Below are 26,345 nucleotides of genomic sequence, written 5' to 3' on the forward strand. Positions count from 1 at the left end.
TAGAGATTATCATACTAAATGAAGTAAGTCAGAAAGAGAAAGACAAATACCATATGATAGCACTTATATGTGGAGTCTAAAATATGACACAAATGAACTTATCTATGAAACAGAAAAACTCACAGACATAGAGAACAGATTTATGGTTGCCAGGAGGGAGGGGGTTGGGAGAAGGATGGAGTGGGAGGTTGGTGTTAGCAGATGTAAGCTATTATATTTGGAATGGATAAAAAACCAGGGCAGAGAACTATATTCAGTATCCTATGATAAACCATAATGGAAAAAATATTAAAAAAAAGAATATATATATAACTGAATCACTTTCCTGTACAGCAGAAATTAACACAACATTGTAAATCAACTATACTTCAATTTAAAAAAAGAAAAAAGAGAACTCCCAAGTAATGAAAAAAAAACAGTTGTTTCCTATTATGTATCAGCCAGATATATAATAACCACAGTTAACATGGCTTCCTGCCATTGTGTGTATGTGTGTGATTTTACAAAATTAGAATCATACTGAATATATTGTTTGTATTTTTCTTATTTCATGAAACATCATTCTGTGTATTTAAAAGCACCGCGGCTAATGTCCACATGTGATGGGCCATCACTTATGTAACTACGCCCCTCGAAGTGACTTGTCCAGGAGGAGAAATGATATGGTCAGTGAGTCAGTGTCAACACACAGCAGGGCGGCTGCTGGGAGCCAGAGTCCTGGCTTCAAAACCCAGCACTGCCCCTTAGGAGCTGGGTGGCTTGCGGCACATCAGCTAACTCCTTAGAACCTCTGCTTCTGTAGAACAGGGATCATAAAGGCTGTCATGGGACTGGCATGTGGATGCTCATGCCAACTCAACGTCTGGGAATGAAGAGTGAGCCCCACAGGCAAAGAGGCCCACGGGCACAGTCAATGAGGGAGGCAGAAGTGGAAACCAGCCTCTGACTGTAGCCCACATGGCTTCCCAAGAGAGGGGATGCAGATTCAAGCATGACCCTATTCTCACCACGTCACCTCTCCACCTCCTTCAGCTCTTGAGCAAAGGAATCAGCCTACAACCCACAAAGGGACTACTGTCTAGCAGACAGAGAGGAACAGTGTGCCAACCCTACACATGAGAGTCCCACGGGAACGGAAAGGTCGGGAGGGTGACCAGAGGTCTGCTTCTGGGCTGATGCACCCCTCCTGGGTCAGCAAGCACAGAGCCTGTGAGTGCAGAGCTGCGGCAGCAGAAGCCCATGCACACGGAGCCCCAGCCCACTCTCCCACAGCTGGCAGCTGCCCCCAACCCGTGAGCGTGCAGACTCCAGAGCAGCCAGCATCAGGCTTCCCCCCAGGCCCTGCCTAGCACCCATGTCTGCACCCAGCTGGCACCAGAGACCAGCGCCTGCAGTGGGACAGCAAGCTCCCCAACCCCCATCACACGTAACCACGGAAAGCCCGATGGGTGTGGGGGCCTCCCTCCACTCTCCTCCCCTCTCCTGGAGCAGAGGAGCAAAGACATCACGGGAGCAAAGTGCTCCAATGCAGACACAGATGATGTCCCTCTCCACCCGCCTGCCCCGATACGTCCTAGGAGAACACGCACACATTTTCTGCCTCACAAATCCAACCTGAGGACTCTTTGCTGACCCACTGAAGTGATACTCAATCTGCAGTAGGATGACTCCAATAACCCCAACATCTCAGCCCCTCCAATACCAGTACAAGGCCTTCCTTCTACACAAGGGTGTGGCCAGTGTCGCAGACCTCCCTGATGTGCCCTGCAAGAGTGCACACCAAGGATGGCGTGACAAGCAACGCATGCTCCACACAGCCACATCTGTGCACCTCGTATACACATGTGAACCCACCAGTGGCCCAGGCATGGGAAGGAAGTGGTCACTAGGCACGTGGATGGGGCATCTGCAGGGTACCCAGGTCACTGCCTTCCTGCCCTCCTCTCTCTCCAAAGTGGACCAGGCAGATTGCTGCCAGAGTCCTGCCACGTTCCTCATTTCTGTCCCACACTCAGCAGGCCAAACCCATCCATAAAGGGCTGCAGTGACCCCTGCTCCAATACTGCACCTCCAGGACAAGATACTGGGAGGTCCTCACAGCAGAACTGGGGAAGGGGCTGCTGCTCTCTGAGCAGGAGGTAGAATCAGAGCCTGTGTGTCCAATACAGGTAGGGAGTTGAGTAGGGCCTCCTGACACCAACTCCCACTCCCAGGTAACTGGCCTAAATGCAAATACTGAGCAAGCAGAAAGGGACATGCCATCTGGAGAGACCACTCAGCACTCTGAAATAACCTGGACACCAAAGGCTTCCGGTGACTGGTGTACCAAGCTCTGTGGCACAGACTCCTTGTGTCCCACCCCAGGGCTCAGTGGGGAGGAAGAGGGTATGCGTGGGAAGGAAGAGGGTATGCGTGGGAAGGAGGGGTCAGGCGTGTATTGCTGGAGGAGCCAGAATGACCCTTGAGTGAGAAAGTCATCGACCCTTCGGAGGAGATGGGCAGAGGCTTGATGCAGGGGAGAGGAAGGCAGGAACCACGTGGAGCCACCAAGAAAGCCCCAAGGTCACTGGCAATCAAGGAAACTGAGGCCAATCCCCATGTGATGGGAGTTTCTTTCCAGCCCATGCCCGTACACCTCCAGCAACGGGGCGCTTTCAGCCATTAGAAAGTTCTCTGTGCCATGAGCCCCATTCAGCCTTTCCGTCCACCTCCTCCACTGGCCTCGAGTCTCCCTCTTGAAGTTTCATTGAGTGCAGCGCTCCATTCCTGGGGACAGATAGTGACCACAGTCTCCGAGGGACTTTTCTCCAAGCTCACATCAGTCGAAGAGAACATCTTACAGGCAGCAAGACAGAAGACAGATCACTCACCAAGGAAGGACCATTGTGTTGGGAGTAGGTTTTCAATAGTAACAAGGGAGACCCTGAAGTAACACCAACAAAGCACTATGACAAAGAAACCGTCAACCTAGAATCCTGGACCCAGCAAACCATCTTTTAAGAACCACGATGAAATAAAGACATTATCAAGTAAAAGAAAACCGAGACAGGTAAACAGACTCCATTAAAGGATCTGCAGGAAAGGAAGATGGAAGGCAGCCTAAATGCAAGAATGGATGAACAGTTTTGAGGCTGTGATAGGAGCAGGGTTCAGCAAGGAGAGATAGTCTGGTGTTTTAATAAATAAGGATAATGAAAACAAAGTAGTTAAATTTTCTCCCTTATTCTTCCCCCACCCCCACAAAAGTTGGGTTGGCCCTGCCATTCCAGTTCCCCTGGTCTGGTCTGGTCTGTGTCCGGGGCCTTGACTTATCTGTACACACCCCTATTAGCCCTTGAGTGGGACCTCAGCAGCTTTGATTCAGCTGGAGCTACCCTGACACTCTGCACAGGCCAAGGAGGGGGCTGGACAGGGCTGTGGTGTCCAGTAGAACCACAAAGGCCGTGGGCACCTGGGATCCACCCACAGCCCCAAGCTGGTGCTGGAGCCCCAGCAAGGAGGTACGGCTGCCCAGAGGCCCGGGAGCCCAGCCCTCTGGAACACACACAGGGCTGCTTCCTGACAGGCCCCAGCCAGGCTGTGCAGTCAGGGCCTGGCTCTGTCAGCCTCTACCCTCCACGGCTGCCTCCCAAGTGCCAGAGGTGAGGCCAGCGATCCAGCACAGGGGAGATTAGGAATTGCTCTCTGTGGTCATGGACATAAGCATGATTGCTGCAAGACCCACAGGGCAGAAAAGAACACTGTGTCTGGTCTCCCTGCTGCCCCCACCTCAGCCAAGTTCAAGGTCATCTGCCAAGATCCCCCCAGGTTAGAGTTCCACATAACACATTGGCCTGGGATGGCTATTGGCTGTGTACCAGAAAAACAAGCAAAGTCAGGACTCTCTCTAGCCAAGGGGAGACAAAACCTCAGAAGCGGAGAGGACAATAGAGAGCACTAGTGTTGGAGGGTGACTGCGGGTCACTGGACACCTACAATGTACCAGGCACTGTGCCGAGGGCTTCATGTACAACCTCACATAACCTTATGGAGGGAGGAATTATTCCTGTTTCATACTGGGGAAATCCGAGGCTCAGAGAGGTTAGTAACTTGCCCAACGCCACCCAGCTGGAAAGTAGGAGGGCTGAGATTTAAACTCAGATCCTCTATGACTCTTAGCCACTGCACACAGCTGCTCTCTAGAACCAGCTTCTGTGGCAGGCTGGCTGGGGTGGGCTTTCTCTGGCCTGGAAGAGAAGATGAGGGGAGTGGGTTTCCATGTCCAATGAACAGCAACACGGCCAGTCAGGGATTGTTACAAGAACCCTTTCCCTGTTCTCCTGTAACCCTGTGTGGCCAGGCCTCCCAGGGATCTTGTGGTCAAGCCCAGGGAGCAGGAAGAAGGGAAGGGGGGGTTTCTAATGGGGTGGGAGCGCTGAATCTGTTCTCCTGCCCAAAGGGAGGGGCAGACTCTGGGTGTCTGCAGCAGAAATGCCCAGGTGTTAGCCCTAGGCTGGCTGGGGAGAGCTAGGCCCTGGGGAACTCATGGGGAGGGCAGCTGTTAGCCTTCCCTTCTGGACCAACCCAAGATGGGCTTCTCCTTCTTGCTTGCAGCAGAGAATGGTCCCCTGCCAACCCCAAGCACCCTCACCCCTAGGGAATGTTGCTTCTAAGGGGCTATGGAACAGAATGCCCACCTCCTGCTTGGCAGCCAGGTTCAGCAGGGCTCCACAGGGAGGGGCAGCGCAGGGAAAGCCAGACCCTGGGGTCTTAAGCCCACTCCGGGCTTAAGGAAAGGGCACCCACGGCCCCCTAAGGGCTGACACAGCCCACACCTCCCAGCATCCCCTCACTGAACCCTCCCAGCAACCTGCCTGCAAGCGAGTCGTTGCCCTTCTTTCCTTTTTAATCAATATACTTTCAATTTTAGCTTTAGATTTTCAGAAAAGCAGCAAGGATAGTACAGAGTTCCCTGTTACTAATATCTGCCATTACCATGGTATATCTGTCACAATGCATGAACCAATACGGACACATTACCACTTACTAGAGTCCACATGTTTTCAGATTTCCCTAATTTAGGGGTATTGTCCCTCTTTTTGGCTCCAGGACCCCATCTGGGTCAGCACATTACATTTAGTCATCCTGTCGCCTTCGACTGCTCCAGGCTGTTTTATCCTCTCTGATGTCCCTCAGATTTTCCAGGTTTTTGATGACCTAAATGATTTTGAGGAATAGTGGTTAAGTATTTTGCAGGCTGTCCTTCCATTTGGGTATGTCTGAGGTTTTCCCCATGGTTAGACCGAGGTTATGGGTTTAGAAAGGGAGACCACAGAGGTGAGCGCCCTCCTCACATCATGTCAAGAGTGCGTGCTACGGGACTTCCCTGGCAGGCCAGTGGTTAAGACTCTGAGCTTCTACTTCAGGGGACTTGGGTTCGATCCCTGGTCAGGGAGCTAAGAAGCCGCATGCTGCGCAGTGTGGCCGGAAAAAAAATAGAGTGCGTGCTACCAACGTAACATCACTGGTGGTGCTGACCTTGACTGCCTACAAGAGAGGTATGTTTGTCACCATGCAGGAACCTGCTTGCCAGGTCTCTTCACTGTAAAGTTACTACCTCCCCTTCTCCCCGCCACCGGGCCCCAGCTTCCATGCTCTGCTCCTTAGAAGGAAGTCACGACGCACAGCCCACACTTCAGGAGTGGGGAGTTAAAATCCACCTCCTGGAGGGCAGAGGATCTGCGTCAGTTACTTGAAATTCTTCTGCAGAGATTTGTTTTTTCTTCCCCATTTATTTATGTATCCAATCATTCATTTATCAGTGTGGACTCATGGATATTTATTTTATACTCTGGGTTACAATCCAATACCTCATTATTTATTTCATTGCCCAAATCAGGAGCTCTTTCAGTTGGCTCCTGTCCTTTTAACACACTCCCATGGTTTCTGGCTTGGGGGTTTTGGGGCGGGCACTTCCTTACTTTCTGGCATCACAAGATGCTCATCTTGGGCATTCCCTGCCCCAGCTCTACAGTCAGCCACTCCTCCAAGGAGCTCCAAGGTGCACGGTACACTATCTCTGTTCTCACGGCCAGAAGCACTTGTCTAGAGACAGCAACCACAGCTGGCGTTCAAGCCCAGCCTCCGCTCATGTGCCTTCCCTGGTCACTCAGTGCCTCTGAACCTGAACAGAATGCAGGCAGCATTGCTTGAAGGTAGGGGAATGGCTACAATGATGCTTCCGGCCCTTTCTCAATCGTGGGCCCTGAGGCAAGTCCTACTGTCCCCCAAGCTCTGACCCTTCTAGCAACAGGGCACACGGCGACTCTGCAGACCAGGAGCTCCAACGCATCCTGCCTCTCATGAGGCCAGGATGCTCTGCCTTCCCCTCATTTATGATCGCAGGAGGCCAGGTGGCAGCTCAGGTGTGTAGCCACTGCCTGTGCAACCAAGACCCTCTTGTTACTCCTGGCGGCTTCACAGGACACCACAGTCCCTCGACATGTCAGGCAGTGAAGCATGTAGGGACTACCTGGGGAAGGAAGGTGGACCGAGGTTGTCTGGAAACCTCCATTGCCACCTTCCGGTAGGATCAAGAAGGCACCACATGGAAGCCTGCAGAATGGGTGTCTGTGGTTTGGATGACCTCCCAGGGGAAGAGTGGCGTGTTCCTGCATCATCACCCATGCTCCTGATGGCACGGGGATGATACCGTGCGGGAAAGCACAGATTTTGATGTCTCCACGCTGAAAGTGACTTGGACAAGTAATACTCTGAATGAGAGGAGGTTACAAGAATACCTTACTTCTCCACGTTGTCACATCTATGTACGTACAAGAGTGCTATCTGATCAAAATCTAAGCCTAAATAAGGCTAAGAGAACTCTTTCCATAAGTACAAATACAAATGCTACGTGATAAGAAAACATTGTATTAGAGTTTACTGGGTAGCATTTTTTTTCTCTTTCTCAAGTACATAAAATAATGGAGTATCTGACAATGGATAGGGTCTTAGATTTCATGAAATATGGAAAGTATGTGTTCACACATGCGTGAACTCATCAGTGTCACACACGGGTGACAGACGTGGGCATATGTAAATGCACATGTGTGGACACATTTACTATACACATGCCTGCATGCACACATGTAGATGCATGTCAGCAATACGCTGCTGCCTGCAGCCTGGGGTCCCTGCCTTCCCCAGCCCTCGGGCACTGACCCACGCAGGAGCCAGAGCTGGGCCCTGCGCTCCCCTGGGCTGGGACACCGAGGCCTCACCAGGGAGCCGCGCTGATTCATGTGCCACATTGGCAAGCCCTGCCTTGAGGTCACCAGTGAGATCTTGGGGGAGATGAGACTGCTCTCTGGGTGCTGAATCTTCTGGTTCCTTTCTCAGTTGCCACAGGCTCAGCTGCTCCATCCCGTCCCTGCAAGTTCATGATCATGGGCTGGTGTGAGCTACAGGCCCGCACTTTAAGCGGCCTTCTAACCAGCATACCTCTTCAGGCGCGGCTGTCCCCAGGGCTCCCAGAGCCTGCAGGCTGGCCTGCACCATCCTCCTGGGACCCAGCCACTCAGCCCACCTCACGCCTTGCCATTTGTGCAGGCTGGTTCCAGCCTGCACAGGGTCGGGCCTCCCAGCCCAACAGCGTCCCTTTCAGAAGTCCACAGTGCTCTGCTTTTATCCCCCACGGCCTATTTCCAAAATGCAGGTGCCGTTACGGCCCAGGTGGGCCCGCCTGAGTGTGGAGGGAGGCAGTTAGGGGGCCTGGAAAGACCCACGCTCTGCACATGACCCCACCCCAGGCTGACCCTCCCCGGAGCATGTGGAGGCCTGAGGACAGAAGGTGAGGCAGATGTCAAAGGTTTGGAACAGGGCCTGGTACATGGCATGCGCTCAATCAATAGCCTCTGCTACTTACTCTACAACTTCTACCTCCCACTCTGGGGGCTGAAGAGTGGCCCATGAGCTCACCCCAGAAACAGGATTTCTGGAGTCTGCCCTCCAGAGTGTCCCATACCTGTGAGGGAGAAGCCTTGGTGAGCCGTAAGGCTCTCTGCACCTCCAAGGGGCGCTCCTTATTATCACACCACTCCTGCTAGCAGCGCTTGCCGGGAATCCCGTCACTGGGCCTGTAGGGGGGCACGTTGTTCTTGACCCAGTGGGCTTGCCTGCATGGGGCAACGGGAGCTTATACCTTTTTTCTTTTTTTTTGTCTGCGCCGTGTGGCTTGTGGGACCTTAGTTCTGCGACCAGGGACTGAACCCGTGACCTTGGCAGTGAGAGCACAGAGTCTTAACCACTGGACCACCAGGTAACTCTGGAGCTTCTACCTTAGGGCAGGAGTCATACCTGGCCACAAGGGACACCTTGATGCTGACGACTCTCTCTTGTGGGGCATCCTGTGCACTGGGGGGGTGTTTGGTAGCATCCCTGCGCCCCTCCCATTAGATGCCAGGAGCACCCCACCCTCTCCAGCTGTGACAACCAAAACATATCTCCAAACCTTTCCAAGTCTCCCCTGGAGAGCAAAACTGCCCCCAATTAAGAACCATTGTCTTAAAGTAAATAAATTTTTGCTTTTCCTTTCTTGGGGGGTGGCCTCTGAGTGCCGTCAAAGCAGTGGACAGTTTCTGGGAGAGAGACTAAAGAAGAGAAAGGACCAAAAAGAGCGGGAGGAGCAGGGTTTGCATTCTTCCAGTGCAGGGAGGCTGAGCTGCTCACACACCCCCAAAAGGAAGAGGTCTGGCAAAGCAACGCTCTGTCAGCAGGAAGGCAGCTTTTGTGGTGTCCCTAACCAGCCGTTGTGATGACTAACACACTCAGTGACAACAGAAAGCCACCAAGTTCCTGGTCTGAGAGCCACACCTCCCGGATATAGAAGGGGAGCCAAGCTTTTCCTAACAGGGCATCTGAGACGTGCTCAACACCTCCACAGTGTCAGCCGAGTCAGGGAGGTAAGGAGTGAGGTGGGCAGGGGGCCTACCACCCAGATAGGTGGGATGCCAAGTGGGGTCTGGCTGAAGACTAGCTCGGGGAGGACCAATGAAAGGGCCTCTTTGCTCTTCTCACCTCCCTCTGCTCTGCCTCCAGCCCCAAGGAAGATCCCTGGAATCCTCACGTCCAAGGGATTCCTCATCCCAGAGAGGATTGGGTGCATAACCACAGAGGGCTCCCACCAGCACCAGCAGGCCCGGCCACAGCCAGGAGCCAAGAGCAGGAAACACGCCCCAGGATGAAGCTTTAGGATCCTGACTCTGCTAGGGAGACCCATCTCAGGAAGATGCTCCTTCTGCAAAGGGGCAGCATTCTTCCCACCTCCTGGGCCAGGAGCCCAGCGACCCTCCTTCTCCCTTCTCAAGTTCTGCCACATCAGCAGTGGAGCGAAAGCGCAAACTTTGGAATCAGACAGGTATGAGTTCGAATCCCAGCTCTGCCACTTGTTAGCTGTGTAGATTCTGAGCAAGCCGCTTAGCTTCTTAGAGCCGCAGGACGTTGCCCACACAAGGGGGCAGTGAGGATTTAAGGAGCCTGCCTGTAAAATCCTCAGCTCGGAGCCTGACGTGCATGATATGCGGTAGATACTGGAATGACGCTGTGATATTTGAGATACTCAGGATAGCTCGGAGTCCCTCTGCCCTGGGTGTTTCTGCTGCCCCATCACAGCCTCAGCTGGCCTCTGGCATCCATCCTCTCCTGCCCTAAATCCACCTGGGTGCCACCAGCAGGCACTGTTCTTCATGCATTCTCTCTACTCAACAGCCCACGCTACTGCCTGATGAACCTTCCTGCCACGGATACACTCTGCAGAGTTCTCTTGCAGGCCTCTGTCACCTCCCCTGCACTCTGGGCCGTGATGTTCTGCTGCCAGCACGCTTGGCCCTATGCTCTTCACCTCACCACACCTCTCCCTGCCACGGCTGGTTCAGCACCAACCTCCTCCAGAAAGCCTTCCTTTCTCCCCAAGTCCACAGGGACACTGCCTCCTTCAGCACTGCCCTCAAAACTCCCCTAGAACAGGAGTCCATAGGTCATACTAGCTATACACCAGGCATTCACTAAATGCTGAAAACTGCCCCTTATGTTTCAAATGGTTCCCTTGGCCAAAGCAATCCTGAGAAAGAAAGACACAGCTGGAGGAATCAGGCTCCCTGCCTTCAGACTATACTACAAAGCTACAGTAATCAAAACAGTAGGTACTGGTGCAAAAACAGAAATATAGATCATTGGAACAGGATAGAAAGCCCAGAAATAAACCCACTTACTTATGGTCATTTAAGCTATGACAAAGGAGGCAAGAATATGCAATGGGGAAAAAGTCTTTTCAATAAGTGGTACTGGGAAAACTAGACAGCTACATGTAAAAGAATGAAATTAGAATGTTCTCTAACACCATACACAAAAATAAACTCAAAATGGATCAAAGACCTAAATGCAAGGCTGGACACTATAAAACTCTTAGAGGAAAATAGGCAGATCACTCTTTGACATGAATCACAGCAATATCTTTTTTGATCCACCTCCTAGAGTAATGAAAATAAAAACAAAAATAAACAAATGGGACCTAATTAAACTTAAAAGCTTTCACACAGCAAAGGAAACCATAAACAAAACAAAAAGACAACCCACAGAATGGGAGAAAATATCTGCAAGCGAAGCAACTGACAAGGGATTAATCTCCAAAATATACAAACAGTTCATGCAGCTCTATGTCAAAAAAAACCCAAACAACCCAATTAAAAAATTGGCAGAAGGCCTAAATAGACATTTCTTGGGACTTCTCTGGCTGTCCAACGGTTAGGACTCCACAATTCCACTGCAGGGGGTACAGGTTCGATCCCTGGTCAGGGAACTAAGATCCTGCAAGCTGTGCAGTGTGGCCAAAAAAATAAAAATAAATAAGTAAATAGACATTCATCCAAAGAAGACATACAGATGGCCAAAAAAGCACAGGAAAAGATGCTCAGCATCACTAGTTATCAGAGAAATGCAAATCAAAACTACAATGAGGTATCACCATAGGTGATACCATCTGTAGGTCAGAATGGCCATCATCAAAAAGTCTTCAAACAATAAATGCTGGAGAGGGTGTGGAGAAAAGGGAACCCTCCTATACTGTTGGTGGGAATGTAAATTGGTACAACTACTATGGGGAACTATATGAAAGTTCCTTAAAAAACTAAAAATAGAACTACGATATGACTCAGCGATCCCACTCCTGGGCATATACCCTGAGAAAACCATAATTCAAAAAGATACACTCAAATGTTCATTGCACCACTATTTATAATACCTAAGACATGGAAGCAACCTAAATGTCCATCGACAGAGAAATGGATAAAGAAGATGTGGTACATATATACAATGGAATATTATTATTTAGCCATAAAAAGGAATGAAATAATGCCATCTGCAGCAACTTGGATGGACCTAGAGATTATCAAACTAAGTGAAGTCAGACAGAGAAAGACAAATATCATATGACATCACTCATGTGGAATCTAATGTTAAAAAATGATATATAAGAACTTATTTGCAAAACAGAAACAGACTCACAGATTTCAAACACAAACTTACGGTTACCAAAGGGGAAGCGTGGTGGGGAGGGATGAATTAGGAGCTTGAGATGAACACACACAGACTACATTATATAAAATAGGTAACCAACAAGGACCTACTATATAACACAGGGAACTCTACTCAATATTCTATAATAACCTATATGGGAAAAGAATCTGAAAAAAAAAAAGAATATATATATATATATAATGGAATCACTATGCTGTACACCTGAAACTAACATAACACAACACTGTAAATCAACTATCCTCCAATAAAATTTTTTAAAAAATAGTTCCCTTGCCCTGAGATTTGAAGAAGCCTTAAGGAAAGAAACCCACTACAGATGGGTAAACCAAGGCACAAAGAAAGCCAAGTCCATCCAAGGCCCAGCAGCATGTGAGGGAGGGCTGAGGAGTCCTTGCTCACCACCTGGAGCTGCATGACTATTTACAGCACATGCTCAGATTAACGCCAAAGAAAAGGGAGAGGCAAGATGCCCCTGAGAGCTGCAGTGACTGAGGCCTGATCAGAGCATTCAGATTTCCCCTAAGGGCTCTGCCCCCTGCTCCCTGGGTTAGCACAATCAGACCATCCACCCTGGGAACCAGATCTCTCTCTGGTCCCACCAGGCCAGCCCTGGCCCCAGAAACCAGGATCAGGAATGGTCACAGGTGCTGTGAGGGGAGAGCAAAGGGACACCCTTTTTACCGGCTTCATGAAATCCCTAAGGGAATTAGTGCTTCAAGCATCCCAGCCAAGTATGAGTTCCCACACAACTGACAGGGTGAGCTGCTGGTCCCCTGGGAGGGAGAGGTTGTCAGCGGCCCCTCCACTCACTGCCACAGACAGAACTCTGGCTGGCTGTCCACTGCACCCGGGAAAGTCAGAACCCCAAACCCCGACTTTCCCCCTGTGGCAGCAGCTCCTTAAACGTGGTCCAACTCAGTGCTGTGAGCCTCTCTCCCCCATGAGAACGAGCCCTCAAGGGAAGCTATGTCTCAGCGGTGCACCTCTGTTCCCACACTCACAAGGGTAAGGCAGCAGTGAGCAAGGAACCAGCCTCAAACAGCCCTCTGGAACCTCTGAGAAGACATTCACTCTCCTCCTCACCTACTTTCTGGCAGGTTGTGAGAAGGAAGGCAGAACCAAGACTATGCAAGCAGGCCTCCAAAGCAGGTCCTCCTGGTATGGTCTTTGGTGACCGTGCGTCTGGTGAAGGCCTTGCCAAGGGCACACAGTGGCGCAGAACCCACAACATGTGGGTTTCTACCCGAAGCGGCGACCTCAGGGACTGACACAGACAGGACCTCCAGGGCACACACACATATACAATCACTCACTTCCTGGGGTCACTCCCAGGGTCCCACTCCTGGCCTGTGTGGGGACCCACTCAGAACTGCAGAGTTGGTATAAATATTATTTTAAGCTGAAGACATTTGAGATTCGACAGATGCAGAAAGAAACCATCTCAGAAATTCCCTCCTCTGACAAAGCAGCAACCTCTGGGAAAATCAGCTATTATAAATCCTCTCCCCAGGGGAATTTTGTGACCACACACACACACAAAAAGACCTTCCCATAAAGCCTCTTCTCCCCTCTCTTCCCTTTATTGTTAGGCATATAAGCCCCAAATTCTAACCATGCTTTTGAGTTACTCATCACTGAGCACTTGCACAGACATGTACATTGCACACATAAATAAACTTTCTTTTTCTCTTGCTAATCTGTCGTTTGTCAGTTTAAATTGCATGTCCCCAGGTACTGAACCTAAGAGGGTAGAAGCAGAGTTGTTTCTTCCCTGACATCTGGGTCACCAGCCATGGACAGCAACACTTAGATGAGGTTATAGACCTCTGCAGAGGCCGTGGGAAGAGGGTGGCTCTGAAGTCGACAGAGTGGCATTCAGATCTTAGCCTGGAACCTGACCAGAAGGGAGACCAACAATTTACAGCCAGTTCTCTGCACTCCAGTTTCTGTGTAAGGACATCAGGGATACTCAGATCTCTCACAGGGTTATTGGGAGTATTGAATAAATGAGGTCACGTTTATAGTCTGGCTCCCAGTGATGGCTCAAAAATGATTCTAATGATTTCTAAAACAATGTAATTTGCAATTTTTTTAAAAATTATTTTTAATGAACAAATGAAGGATTTCATTATGGTGTCTTATTTATTTATTTTTTTATTTTTTTATTTTTATTTTTATTTTTGGCTGTGCAGAATGTGGGATTTTAATTCCTTGATCAGAGATCGAGCCTGGGCCCCCTGCAGTGGAAGCTCAGAGTCCCAACCAATGGACCGCCAGGAAAGTCCCCAATTCCCAATTGTTTGCAGACATACAACAGTGTAAGAGCTCTGAGGGGAGGGACTACATACATTTTCCACTCTTTCTGAGGCCTCCACTGTGGAAGCTACTCTTTTGTCTGTAGGCTTCACTGCTTGATTTCTAGGAACAGATACTATCCCACCTGGCTGCACACGCAGCGGTGGGCTCCACCTGGGGGGGCCAAGCCAACCCCCCAGTCACCGCAATTAGCCCAGGATGGCCATATGACCCAACCCAGGCCAATCCTCCCTAGGAGGGCAGAAAGGATCCCTTTGTCTTTGGGTCCTAAGAGCAGGAAGTGTGGGAAGCTGGGGTTGCCAGCGGTCCGGTTTCCTGCCATGCAGAGAAAGCCTGACTCCTGTTGGCTTATATCAGCAAGCAGACAAGCAGGGAGGAGAGGGAGGAGGGAGGAGAGGGAGGAGAGGGAGGAGGGAGGAGAGGGAGGAGAGAGCATCCTAATGGACAGGAGCCCTGAGTCCCTGGAGCTGCCCTGTCCCATAAATCCCTTCTTTGGCTTAAGCTAGTGTGAGCTGGGTCTCTGTCACCTGCAACCAGGAGAGCTCAGACTCATACCCACCCCCATCTTGCCAAATGCCTAGCACAGGGGAGGCCCACTGAGGCAGCACAGCACCTGGCCCTGAACAAATGAAAGAATGGCAGTCCAGGCTGGGGGTGAGGTCAGCTGGGGAGTGGGCTCCAGCAAGTCGGTTCTGCCCTCCCAGAACCTGTTGCTGTGCTCACACTTCAGTCCAACAAAAAGACATTAAAGAGAAGCTAGTAACACAACCCTTCATGCAGGGGCCTGGACAGGAGGCTTTCTCTGAAAGATGCGAGAAAGGATGGAGCATACGGCCCAAGAAAGAGAGCTCTGTGCTCTTCCTCAGACTACCCACTCTCAACCACTCCTAACGCTAGGTCTTCTCTCCACACCCCACTCCCCAACCAGAATCCGGAAATGGAGGAACTCTGGCAGATCAGCTCTTGGGGAGGAGTTGGGGGCGAGTCCCACCATTTAGTTGCTTAGTCCTGTCACACAGCCAGAATCCAGGGTGTGTCCTTGTGTCCTGAGCAAAGCTGCTACCCCTCTAGCTCCAGGAGCAAGGATACAGCCCGTAAGTCAGATGGGCCACCAGACTCCCTGCCATCCATGGAAAAGGCTCTCTACCTGGGACCCAGTCCAGGCCTCAAACTCAGGGAATAAAAATGTGTACTTCCATGGAAACTACGCATTGTCTACAGACACCTATTGGCCTTATCTGAATCTGATGCTACAGAAGCTACTTTATAACCGAGAGCAGTGTGAGGTAACTGATAGCGATGTCTATAGACACGCAAATCCTGTCTTCCCTTCCACCCTGTGAAAAAAGCCAATTTTGTCTCTACTGTTCATCATTTCAAAATTCCTGATCTATAAATGTCTCTGTTCTTTTGAATGGGTTATAACATCTGTCTGGTTCCCTCACTGATTAATGAGTAGAGTAAAATATTTAACACAACACCTGTTTTTATTTCTGTGTGAAGTGTCATGATTTTACCTTTTTCTGAAAATTATCTTTTCGTAAACTGAAGGACTCTGGGGCTGTGGCTAGAGCACGGCTCACACTCCTGGGGTCTTCAGCATCCAGAACCGAGGGTCCCAGCACTGAGGGCCTCCTAAGGGTTCCCCTGCCCCCTCCCCCTCCTGTTATCCACCTGCTGGATCCAGGGACCCACCTGGCTCTCCCACTCATGGGATTAGTACTCAGCTGTGCGGTCTTAGGTTGGGCTCGCAATTTTATCGCGTCTGGATGGGTGGTCAAGCGCTCCAGTGAGGTGGGTGTGTTCATATGCATAGTCACCCTCCCTCCCTCCCGCCCTCCCTTTCTCAAATGGCTTGCGTAGAAGCCTTTGCTCTGTGAGTTGCAAACCACATGCTACTGTAGGGATAAAGAATCAGTACCCAAACAAAGAGGGGGCATGGGGCAGACTTTCGGGCACCCCTCCCCTCCCTGGGGCTCTGTAACTGGAGCTGATTTCTACCCCTGCCCTTTTCTTAACGCTGGCATTGCAGACGGAAATCTGCTGTCTTCCCCTTTTCCCATGCTGCCTCCCTGCTTCTCCCACAGACCCCATTCACTTCCACGTTTACCGATCCCCTATCAGGTATCGGACTCGACCCCTATGCTGTGTGCTGCTGGGGTTCAAAAAGGTCTAAGTTCTCACCCTCAAGGACCCCACCTTCAGAGACTTAGACAAAGAACCATCCATCCACACACACACACACACACACACACACACACACACACACACACACACACGCGCAAAGACAACAGAGCTATAAGAACGCAGAACACACTGCCTGAGTACTCTCTATGTGCCAGGTGTGTGCTAAATACTTTACACATATTCAATCCAAGAGCAGACACTATTATGAAAAATGAAGACTCTCAGGGATTAAATATTATAACAGACACAGGTTGGGGTGTCTGGTGAACTCAGAACCATTTCTCCAGTGACCATGCCTGTGTCTCGTCCCTCTCTTCCTTTGGGAAACTGTGTCTCCTTCTCCAACATATAGTGATTGGTCCAAAGGGTGGTCATGTGACCCAAACTAAGACCAATCCGAGTCCTGTCCCAGGAACTCGTGCATAGGAACTTGAGGGGAAACGTCTTTTGTCTCTGGCCAGGGAGCTGTGCCGATAACAGTCGGCTTCACTGAAAAGATGCTCAACACCACTAATTATTAGAGAAATGCAAATCAAAACTACCATGAGGCACCAACTCACACTGGTTAAAATGGCCATCATTAAAAAGTCTACAAACAATAAATGCTGGAGAGGGTGTGGAGAAAAGGGAACCTTCCTGCTCTGTTGGTGGGAATATAAGTTGGTGCAGCCCCTGTGGAAAACAATATGGAGATTCCTCAGAAAACTAAAAATAGAGCTACCATATGAGCCAGCAGTCCCACTCCTGTGCATATATCCAGACAAAACTCTAATTCAAAAAGATACATGCACCTCTATGTTCATAGCAGCACTATTCACAACAGCTAAGACATGGAAACAACCTAAATGTCCATTGACAGATGAATGGATGCGGTACGTATATATAATGGAATGCTACTCAGCCATCAAAAAGAATGAAATAATGCCATTTGCAGCAACATGGTCGCAACTAGAGACGATCATACTAAGTGAAATAAATCAGAAAGAGAAAGACATTTGATCCACATATGTGGAATGGAAAATATGGCACAAATGAACCCATCTATGAAACAGAAACAGACTACAGACATACAGAATAGACCAGTGGTTGCCAAGTGGGAGGGGGTTGGGGGAGGGATGGAGTGGGAGGTTGGGGTTAGCAGATGTAAGCTATTACATAGGGAATGGATAAACAACAAGGTCCTACTGTATAGCACAGAGAACTATATTCAATATCCTATGATAAACCATAATGGAAAAGAATATTTTAAAAAAGAATATACATATATATATATATATAAAACTGAATCACTCTGCTGTACAGCAGAAATTAGCACAACATTATAAATCAACTATACTTCAATTAAAAAATTGGAAAAAAAAGTCAGCTTTATGATGCTAATAGCCAGAATGTGTCTTGTAGAGGAGTTGGTTAAAGAAAATTAGGATGTCACATAGAGAGAAGGATACCTAAAAACACAGTCCAAGCAAGTCTCTAGTACCAATTATACCTACAACCAGCTCCATACTGTCCCCTCCACCATCTGGCCCATTTTTTTTTAGCCCTGTTTTTCTAAATCTAGTTTGAGTTCGTTTTCCATCATTTACAAGCTACAGAGTCTGAAGAATACAGGTCCCTTGCCTAGGGTCACACAGCTAACAAGGGGCTGGCTACATGCCCTCCTCGCAGCCACCTCGCTGCCTGTGTGGCTGGATTATGGACCCCAGACAGCACAGGTAGCATCACGCTATTTTATTTTCCTACAAATGTTGCCAGGGGGATTGACATGACCGTGGGGTTGACACTTCTGCCCATCAACTGTTTCATTCCCAGAAATGTGTTACGACTCCCCTCATGAAAACCATAAAATCATCATCAACCACTTACTAAGACCTCATGCCACGCGAGGTAGCATGCTATGTGCTGTGCGTGTCACTGAATCTCCCCAAACCCTCGCATGGTAAAAGTATTGAAAATGCTGTTTTAAAAGTGGGGAAAGGAACACATGAGAGAATTGGGCTTTTGACTTGCCCCCAAGGTCAAAAGACAGGAAGGTGCAGAGCCAGATTGGTTGATTTCAAAGCCCCTGCTCTTGGCCAATCCACTAATGTTCCTCTGCGTGCAGTATTGCGATCAGCTGCATGTCCATCACAGCCTCCAAGAACCTCCCACGTTAGACTGAGTGTCAGCCCTGGCCAACCTGCAGGTCATCTTTCAGTCTGCATGAGAATGCAGCCAGCCAACTTTCTTACAGGTCTCAGGCCAGAGGACCCTAACCTTAAGGCCAGTGGAGGCCCATGCAGGGCCTGGAAACTCTGGCTTTCTAAAGAGGCCCTATCAGGTACAAATGAACTTATTTACAAAATAGAAATAAAGTCACAGATGTAGAAAATCAACTTATGGTTACTGGGGGAAAGGGCATGGGGGGGTGTAGAAAATGGGAGATTGGGACTGACGTATACACACTACTATTTATAAAATAGATAAGGACCTACTGTATAGCACAGGGAACTCTACTCAGTACTCTGTGATGGCCTATGTGGGAAGAGATTCTAAAAAAGAGTGGAATTATGTGTATGTATAACTGATTCACTTTGCTGTACACCTTACACCTGAAATAAACACAATATTGTAAGTCAACTACACTCCAATAAAATTTTTTAAAAACAAAATAAAAAATAAAGAGGCCCACCACGTATATATATTTTCCTTCTCAGCGCTCATGTTCCGGATGAACATTTATGATGAGCCCTTGAGCTGGGTCACCTGCAGACTCCTATGTGAAGGCTCTGCCCTGTTGTCTCCTGTTGATGGGGTGTTTGCCCGCCCATTCCATGGCTCGCCTCCTCCTGCCTGGACTCCACAGCACCCTAGCATCCTGGGCTAGGGCCTGGTCCACATCACCCCTCCACCTGGCTTCATAGAGGGGGGCCTGGGGTCCTGCTGCGCCTCCCCAGCATCCGGCTGTGGCCTCAGCAATTTCCACCGTGGGCCTCACTTGCACCTAGAACAGTCCCCATCCTCCCAGAGCCACAGCCACAGGTACCTCTGACAAAGGCCTCTTGCCAGAAGAGAAAGTGCAGAGCCCACCTCTGTCGCTTTCACTCTCCTTTCCTTCTGGTCTCTCCCATCTCTGCCCCTTTAGGTCAGAGGTGCCCACCTGCAGCCCACAGGCCAAATGTGGTGTGTAGATAGGTTTTATTCGGCATTCACAGCGGGTGTTTTTTATCTTAGCATTTTAAAGAACTGGGAGTTTCACTTAGATACCTGAATTTCAATTTTCCATATAAAAAGTTCTTTTTAAAAAAACAAAGCCACCTGCATTTCAGACTTTGCTTTAAAAAACTGACCTTTCTGTGACAAGAGCCCTGCATCTCTTCATGAGAGCCTCCAGCGGCAGCTGAGCAGTGACAACCCACTTTGGACAATGCATGGCCTCTCTGCTTCACAGTCTCAAAACTTGCCCGTGACCCTCATCCTCCCTGCCTGTCTGATCTCTGTGAACACCCAAGGCCCACACCGGGAGCCTGGGATCCCCCCTAGCAGATGGACAGCTCACGGGTCAGCCTCCCCAGCCTGGGATTGGGCATTTTCTCCAGATGATGAATCCCAGGGAAGTCCCTTCAACTCTAAGGCAAGTGAGGCCCCCGGCCATGCCTGACCCAGGCTCTGAATGTGTCCAAGCCCAGAAGCCACTGGCCATGGGCTCTGGCTTGCCTACAGGCACCTCGGCACAGGCAAGCACACCTGAGACCAGTCCGAGGCCTGGGACGGACGACAGGCCAGCTCAGGCCCACCTCGTCACGGAAACCGCGATGCAGCTTGAGTAAGGGCAGGCAGTGGCTTCCCCGAGTCCACCCGGAAAACCCCGGGCCCAGGAGAAACTGTCCGTCAGACCAGCGCCGCTGGCCCCCACCCCAGCCCCTGCTCGCAGCCCCGGGACGCGGGGACACTCACAATGTTCATGAGCGTGAGCACGTAGTTCTGCACGTGCTCCCTGCCGTGGAAGCGCACCACCGAGTCGTCCACCGCCAACAGCACCTCGATGCTGTAGCCGCCCCGCTTGGCGTGTCGCCGCTTCCGCTCCGCTTCTCCCAGCTGGTCCCCCACCTGGCCCAGCAGGTTGGGAAGGTCGCCCGGGCCAAAAGCTGGAACCGGGACGGGAAGAGACCAAGGTCAAACCTACATAAAGCACTGTCACTGTGACACCACCCACCAACCCACACCAGCCCCCATCACGCGCGCCCCTTTCCCTGCCTCTGAGAGCCAAGGCAGCATGAGGGTTTGTGCCATAGCAGGTAACTGGCGGGCATGAGCCCTTTCCCTGGCGTGAGGAAGCGGCGAGCCTCTGAGGCAATGAGGAGAAGAGAGGCGAGAACTGGCCTGGGTTCCAGTTCCTACTGGGTCCTGTCTCCCTGAGCATCCGAGCCCAAGCCCCTCCACTGCTCCAGGCTCCCCTCCCCTCCTGTGCCATGGGGAGGAATAACCCTTGATCTCCTGGCCCACAAGCAGGGTTCGGGCAGTGGGTGGAAACATCACAGTAAAGGAAGTAAACTGTGATGCTACTGTGGCCTATGCAGGGCATTTTAGGGACCCCTGGAGCATGCCCTGTGCCCCTCAAATCCCTCCCAATCACTGCCAGCAACTCCAAATTTCAAGTTTTGGCCTTTTGGCTAAAAGTAAAATATTTATTTAACCAGTATCTATTAACTTGTATCATGTAATCTAGGAGTTGTCCAAACCTTTTCTGAAAGGGACCAGATAGAAAATATTTTAGATTTCATGGGTCATCTGCTCTCTGTCTCAGCTCTTCAATTTAACCGTTAAAGCACAAAAGCAGCTACAGACAACACATAAACAAATGAGTGTGTTTGGGTCCCCATAAAACTTAACTTACAAAAACAAGTGGTAGGCCACATTCGGCCCATGGACCTTAGCTCCTGACCCTTAATCTAATCCAGTCCAATCCAGGCCTTACGACAGCTCCGTCAGGTTATTGACCCCATTATACAGGTAAACAAGCTAAGGCTCAAAGTAGTGTGTCCAGGTCTGTCTAAATCCAAAGGCCATGCTTTGAAACATACTGCTATTTAGAAAGGGAATACCTCAAGCAGTTAGCAGTCATTTACAGCACAGCCTGAACAAGGACCGGAACAACACGTGTTGGGCCAGTGGAGTGAGGGTGCGTGAGGACACCATAGGGAAAGCTGTGAAAGCAGGACAGGAGGTTGGGGTCTCTCGAGAAGGCTTCAGATGAACTTAATGACTTTCCTGCCATCCCACCCTGAAGCTCTGATATTTGTGCTTTGATTTCTAAGAATATTCATTTATCTACAGTTATGTGAGAACCCCCCACCCCCAAGAGTGGACCAGGGGCTGAGGCTGTAAAGATGCCACCACTACAATCCCAGCACGTATCCAGAGGTGTGGCTGCAGGAGGGGCCCCACACTTACAAGAAGGGTGGATGGTAGATGGGTGATGAAAGCAGGGCCCTGTCCTTGAGTCCCCCTGCCTAGAGCAGGTGACAGATAAGAAACCAGATGGTATCAATAGAGTAACGTCAAGGGCTACAGTAGGACTAATGAGGGCAGGCTTCCACACCAAGACCCAAACCAGGACTGGGGAGCTGGAGGTGGCTTCTGGAGGAGGGCACATCTGAGCTGGCTGGAGGGGCAGCAGGAGACGGACTGCTGGAGCATGGGGGACAGAGGGACCCGAGCAGAGGGCACTGCACCTGCAGGATCTAATGTGAGTACAAGGAGACACTGTCCACAGTGTGGGTGACCCTCAGGGATGAACCAATGGGCACCCAAGTGCTGCTTCTAAGCCTCCATGCACATGGGTACTTCTGGAACTGAAGTCTGAGCACAGGGCAACAGGGAACCACAGGATTCCATGCTACTGTTTCTATTTTCCCTTTGGTTAGTGGTGCTATCATGCAAAGGAAAGAAAACCCTAGATTTAAGAGTTGGGAAAATACATGACCACTTGCCTAGTGGAGAAACCAGAAATGGGCAGCCGACGCTCTGAGCAATGTACAGCCCGGTGAGCAGGGTTCGGGCTAGTGTCCACCCTCACCGCCCCTGAGGCCAGTGCCTCTCTCTCTGTAGGTGACACTGCACCAGAGCTCCTGGTGGCCCTGATGTCTGAGCCCAACAGTGACTGTAGCAGCCCAGAAACAAATTCCTGGGAGAGAGGGGAGAAGACCCCCGGGAGGGGAAGAGGAGGGGCAAGGGCTTCCTCCACGGAGGGAGTAGAATGACAGCCACTTCCAGCACACGAGCCGTGGCAGGAGGTCTCAGCACTACCAGTGAAATGGGGAACTCGACCCCTTACAAGCTCTAACCGTCAGGTCTGTCAAAGGGAGGCTCAGAGAGGTTACCTGACTCATCTCAGGTCACACAGCAAATTCATGGCAAGAGCCCAGAATGCTAACCCTGGCCTGCCCCTCCCCATTACCACAGCCTGCTGGGGCCCACCCAGGTTTCTCTCTCAACAAAAACAGTTAGGGGCATCGGGGAGGGCCTGCTGACATCAGCCGCAGACCCTGGAGATGCTCCAGTCACACCCTCTTCCACGTGTCTCTAATCCTTTAGGCCAGATATAGGGACTCCTCAAAGTGGGGAGGGGTTGGGGCAGCAGGTCACCAAGGGAGCCCCAAGAGAATGTAACATGGTGCAGCTGCTTCAAAAAACAGTTTGGCAGTTGCCCCAAAACTTAACCACAGCGTTATCACAGGACCTAGCATTCCACTCGTAGCTATATACCCAAAAGAACTGAAAACATATGTTCACACCAAAACTTGTACGCAAATGTTCACAGCAGCATTTTCATAACAGCCAAAAGATGGAAACAATCCAAATGTCCACCAACAGATGAACACACAAACAAAATGTGGTCTCTCCACAGGATGGACTATTACCCTGTCATAAAAAGGAGTGAAGTACTGACACACGCTCCAGCGCGGAAGAATGCTGCATGCCAAGTGAAAGAAAGCCAGTCACAAAAGGCCACAGACTGCATGGTTCCATCTATAGGGGATGTCCAAAAGAGACAAATCTCGAGAGAGAGAAGGTCGGTTAGTGGTTGCCGGGTGGCTGAGGAGGGGAAAATGGGAGTGACAGCTAATTCATGGGTACAAGGTTTCTTTATGGGAGTGAGGGAAATGTTCCAGGATTAGATAATGGTGATGGTCCCACAAAATTGTGATTATACTCAAAAAAAAAAAAAAAAAAAAAGCAAAAAACTGAATTGTATAAGTTAAAATGGATTGTCTCTCGATTAAAAAAAAGAAACAGCAGCAGCAGCCTTAAGCCCCAGCCTGGCTGGCTGTCCCTGAGGGCATGAGCTGCCCTGGTATCTGGCAGCCCCAGCCCCCAGCTGAGGAGTCAGAACTCTGGCAACGGGCACATGTGGCCTGTTGGCATCCAAGTCCCAGGGATCTGGATGGTGGGAAGGGGGCTACAGAGCAGGACTGTGGGTTGAGAAAGGACAGGACACATTAGGAGCATGAGGGCACAGTCTTCCAAGGTTGAACCTTTCACCTTAACCCAGGGTCTTAAGTGGAGACAGGTGCACCCAGAAGGACTTAACAAACTGGGCTCAGAGGCGCTGCTGGCCTTAAAGGAACAGAGCGAGTGAGTCACAAGTTTTTAAGAAAGTCCGCTATCACCTTTATCTTTCTAAGGAAGGACCCAGATGGGCCAAGGGCGTGGCCGCAGGCCCACAGGAGGTGCAGCCTGGCAGCCTGATGAGAGGGAGTCAAAGCAGTGTTCAGGGCCTGAACCCCACCCTGAGCTCAGTGGTCTCAGCCTCTCAGCCACTGATGGTGGTGGCGAACTGTGCAGTCAGTTTCAGGCTCACAGCTCTGGAGCTGGACTTCCCCACAGCCTCTCCCCAGAAGGGAGGGTGCATGATCTTCTGATTCAGAACTGGCCTCAGATAAAATGGAGCCCGAGGGAGACGTGCCATTCCTCCTGGCCATGGTGGAGGGAACAGTGCAGGTCACCACCTGCTCCTGAAACCCTCCCCAGCCCCGCAAGGCTCCACCCAGCCCCTCAACCCCCTACTCCCACCCCTACCGCAGGCCTGCAGGGCCCTCCACCATCGTCACATAAATGCAGCATCACTTATGAGCAACAGGGGAGAGCAGCTGCGGCTTCAAAGGAGGCATTATATGTGGGGACAACTGGTTTCCAGGCATTCCTTCACACTGGGCCCAGCCCCACCAGGGCCCCGGCAGGAGGGTGTGGTCACTCATGGCCAGATTCCACCCAGGGTCTCATGTCCTCATGGCCAAAGGGGCTTCGAGACAAAGCTCACACTATGAAGTTGGCACAGGCCCAGGACCAGCACACGTCGCGTCCACCGCTTCGTTCACTCAACCATGGGCCCTGAGTACTGCTGGTGTGCAGGCTCAGGTGCTGGTCACCGCGGTGCAGAGACGCCCATTTCAGGGGCTCTCACCCTAACATGGCAGCAGTTACCTTAATCACAAGACTGTACTAAGAGCGGTCATTCACCCAACACCTACTACGTGCCAAGCTCCCTGCTGGGATTCCTATACGCACTACAATACACACAACCTTAGAGGCAACAATGATCACCCCCACTTTATAGATTAGAAGAAGAGATGTTAAACCGCTTGCTGAGGATCACAGAGTAGACAGTATTGGAGGTAGGATTTTTAAATGGTCGCAGACACAGAGCTGACCCTGGTAGTCTGACCCCAGGTTGTCTCCCTACGAGTGCCCTAAGAACCTCCTTTCCTGTGGCTCCCAGGGACTGAGATGATGTTCAGGTGGAAGAGCTAACTGCAGCCATTCCACCTTCTGCCTTGGCAGAGAAATAGCCTTGCAAAGCAACCCTGAGCCCCTCAGAGACTCTGGAGTCTCAAGGACTACAGTTCAGGGGGTTCAAGTAGACCTTCTGGCCCTCAACTCCAGACTGTTATGGTAGCCCCAGTGGGGTTTCTCTGCTGGTACAGTAGGTCTACATGGCCCAGTCCCATTATACAGATGAGAAGACTGAGGCCAGGAGTTGAGACATTCAGGCCAGAAGTTACCTAAAAACACCCCCAAAGTGTGGATGGGGGTAGAGCTAGGGGCCCCATTCACAGCCTACCTTCATTGTGAAGGTCCCCGAGAGGCTCAGTCCATGCCTGCTGGATGACTTCCCGGCGGTACACCACGTGCATCCTCCCGCTGGCCTCTGTCTCCTGCTGCCCCCGCTCCAGGGGCTCAATGAAGTAGTCGGTGCTGTCTGTGCGGATGAGGCCCGCCTGAACCAGGGACGCAGTGAGCAGGAGGAAAGAGGAGGAGAGAGAAGAGATGTGAACACACGGCAGAATGGGTGAGCATGTGTGACTGCAAATGATTGTGACCATGTGATGGCAGATTCTTCCTCTAGGGGCTTGGCAGGCCCTGGGATGCCAGCAGGGACATGGGAAGGGGTGTCAGGAGGCTGAGCAACGGTTCCTAGGCCCATTGCAAGCAGAGCAGATCCACTTTTACTTTGTCGTGCACTCACGGGGTTCCACATAACATTTCATTTAAACAAAGGGTTCTGAAGAAAGGAGAGGATCAAGATGGTGGAGGAGAAGGACATGTGCTCACTCCCTCTTGCAAGAACACCGGAATTACAACTAAATGCTGAACAATCATCGATAGACACTGGAACTCACCAAAAAAGACACCCCACATCCAGAGACAAAGGAGAAGTCACAATGAGATGGTAGGAGGGGCACAATCATGTTAAAATCAAATCCCATAAACGCTGGGTGGGTGACTCACAAGCTGGAGAACAGTTATACCGCAGAAGTCCACCCACTAAAGTGACGGTTCTGAGCCCCACATCAGGCTTCCCAACCTGGGGGTCCAGCAACGGGAGGAGGAATCCCCAGAGAATCAGACTTTGAAAGCCAGCAGGATTTGACTGCAGGACCTCCACAGGACTGGAGGAAACAGAGACTCATTCTTGGAGGGCACACAAAAAAGTGTGCTCACCAGGACCCAGGGGGAAGGAGCAGTGACCCCATAGGAGACTGAACCAGACCTACCTGCTGGTGTTGGATGGTTGCCTGCAGAGGTGGGGGGCAGCTGTGGCTGACCAAGGAGACAGGGGCACTGGCAGCAGGGGTTCTGGGAAGTGCTCATTTGTGTGAGCCCTCCCAGAGTCCGCCACTAGCCCCTCCAAAGAGCCTGTAAGCTCCAGGGCTGGGTAGCCTCAGGCCAAACAACAAACAAGGTGGGAACACGGCCCCACCCATTAGCAGACAAGCAGATTAAAGTTT

General features: G+C 50.7%; 1 protein-coding gene across 2 annotated transcripts in view; it reads right to left on the reverse strand.

Annotated features, from left to right (window-relative positions):
- ADAMTS14 (ADAM metallopeptidase with thrombospondin type 1 motif 14) overlaps positions 1-26,345 on the reverse strand; it is a 97,524-nt gene that overhangs the window by 40,409 nt on the left and 30,770 nt on the right. For both annotated transcript variants that reach the window (XM_057737152.1, XM_057737151.1), the window contains exons 3-4: positions 25,178-25,334; positions 20,011-20,201 (exon numbers count right to left, since the gene is read on the reverse strand). In XM_057737152.1, the coding sequence (XP_057593135.1) occupies positions 20,011-20,201; positions 25,178-25,334 (348 nt within the window). The remainder of the gene's footprint in view (positions 1-20,010; positions 20,202-25,177; positions 25,335-26,345) is intronic.

This window comes from Hippopotamus amphibius, chromosome 5 (genome assembly GCF_030028045.1).
Source record: "Hippopotamus amphibius kiboko isolate mHipAmp2 chromosome 5, mHipAmp2.hap2, whole genome shotgun sequence".
In the NCBI taxonomy this organism is placed as follows: domain Eukaryota; kingdom Metazoa; phylum Chordata; class Mammalia; order Artiodactyla; family Hippopotamidae; genus Hippopotamus; species Hippopotamus amphibius.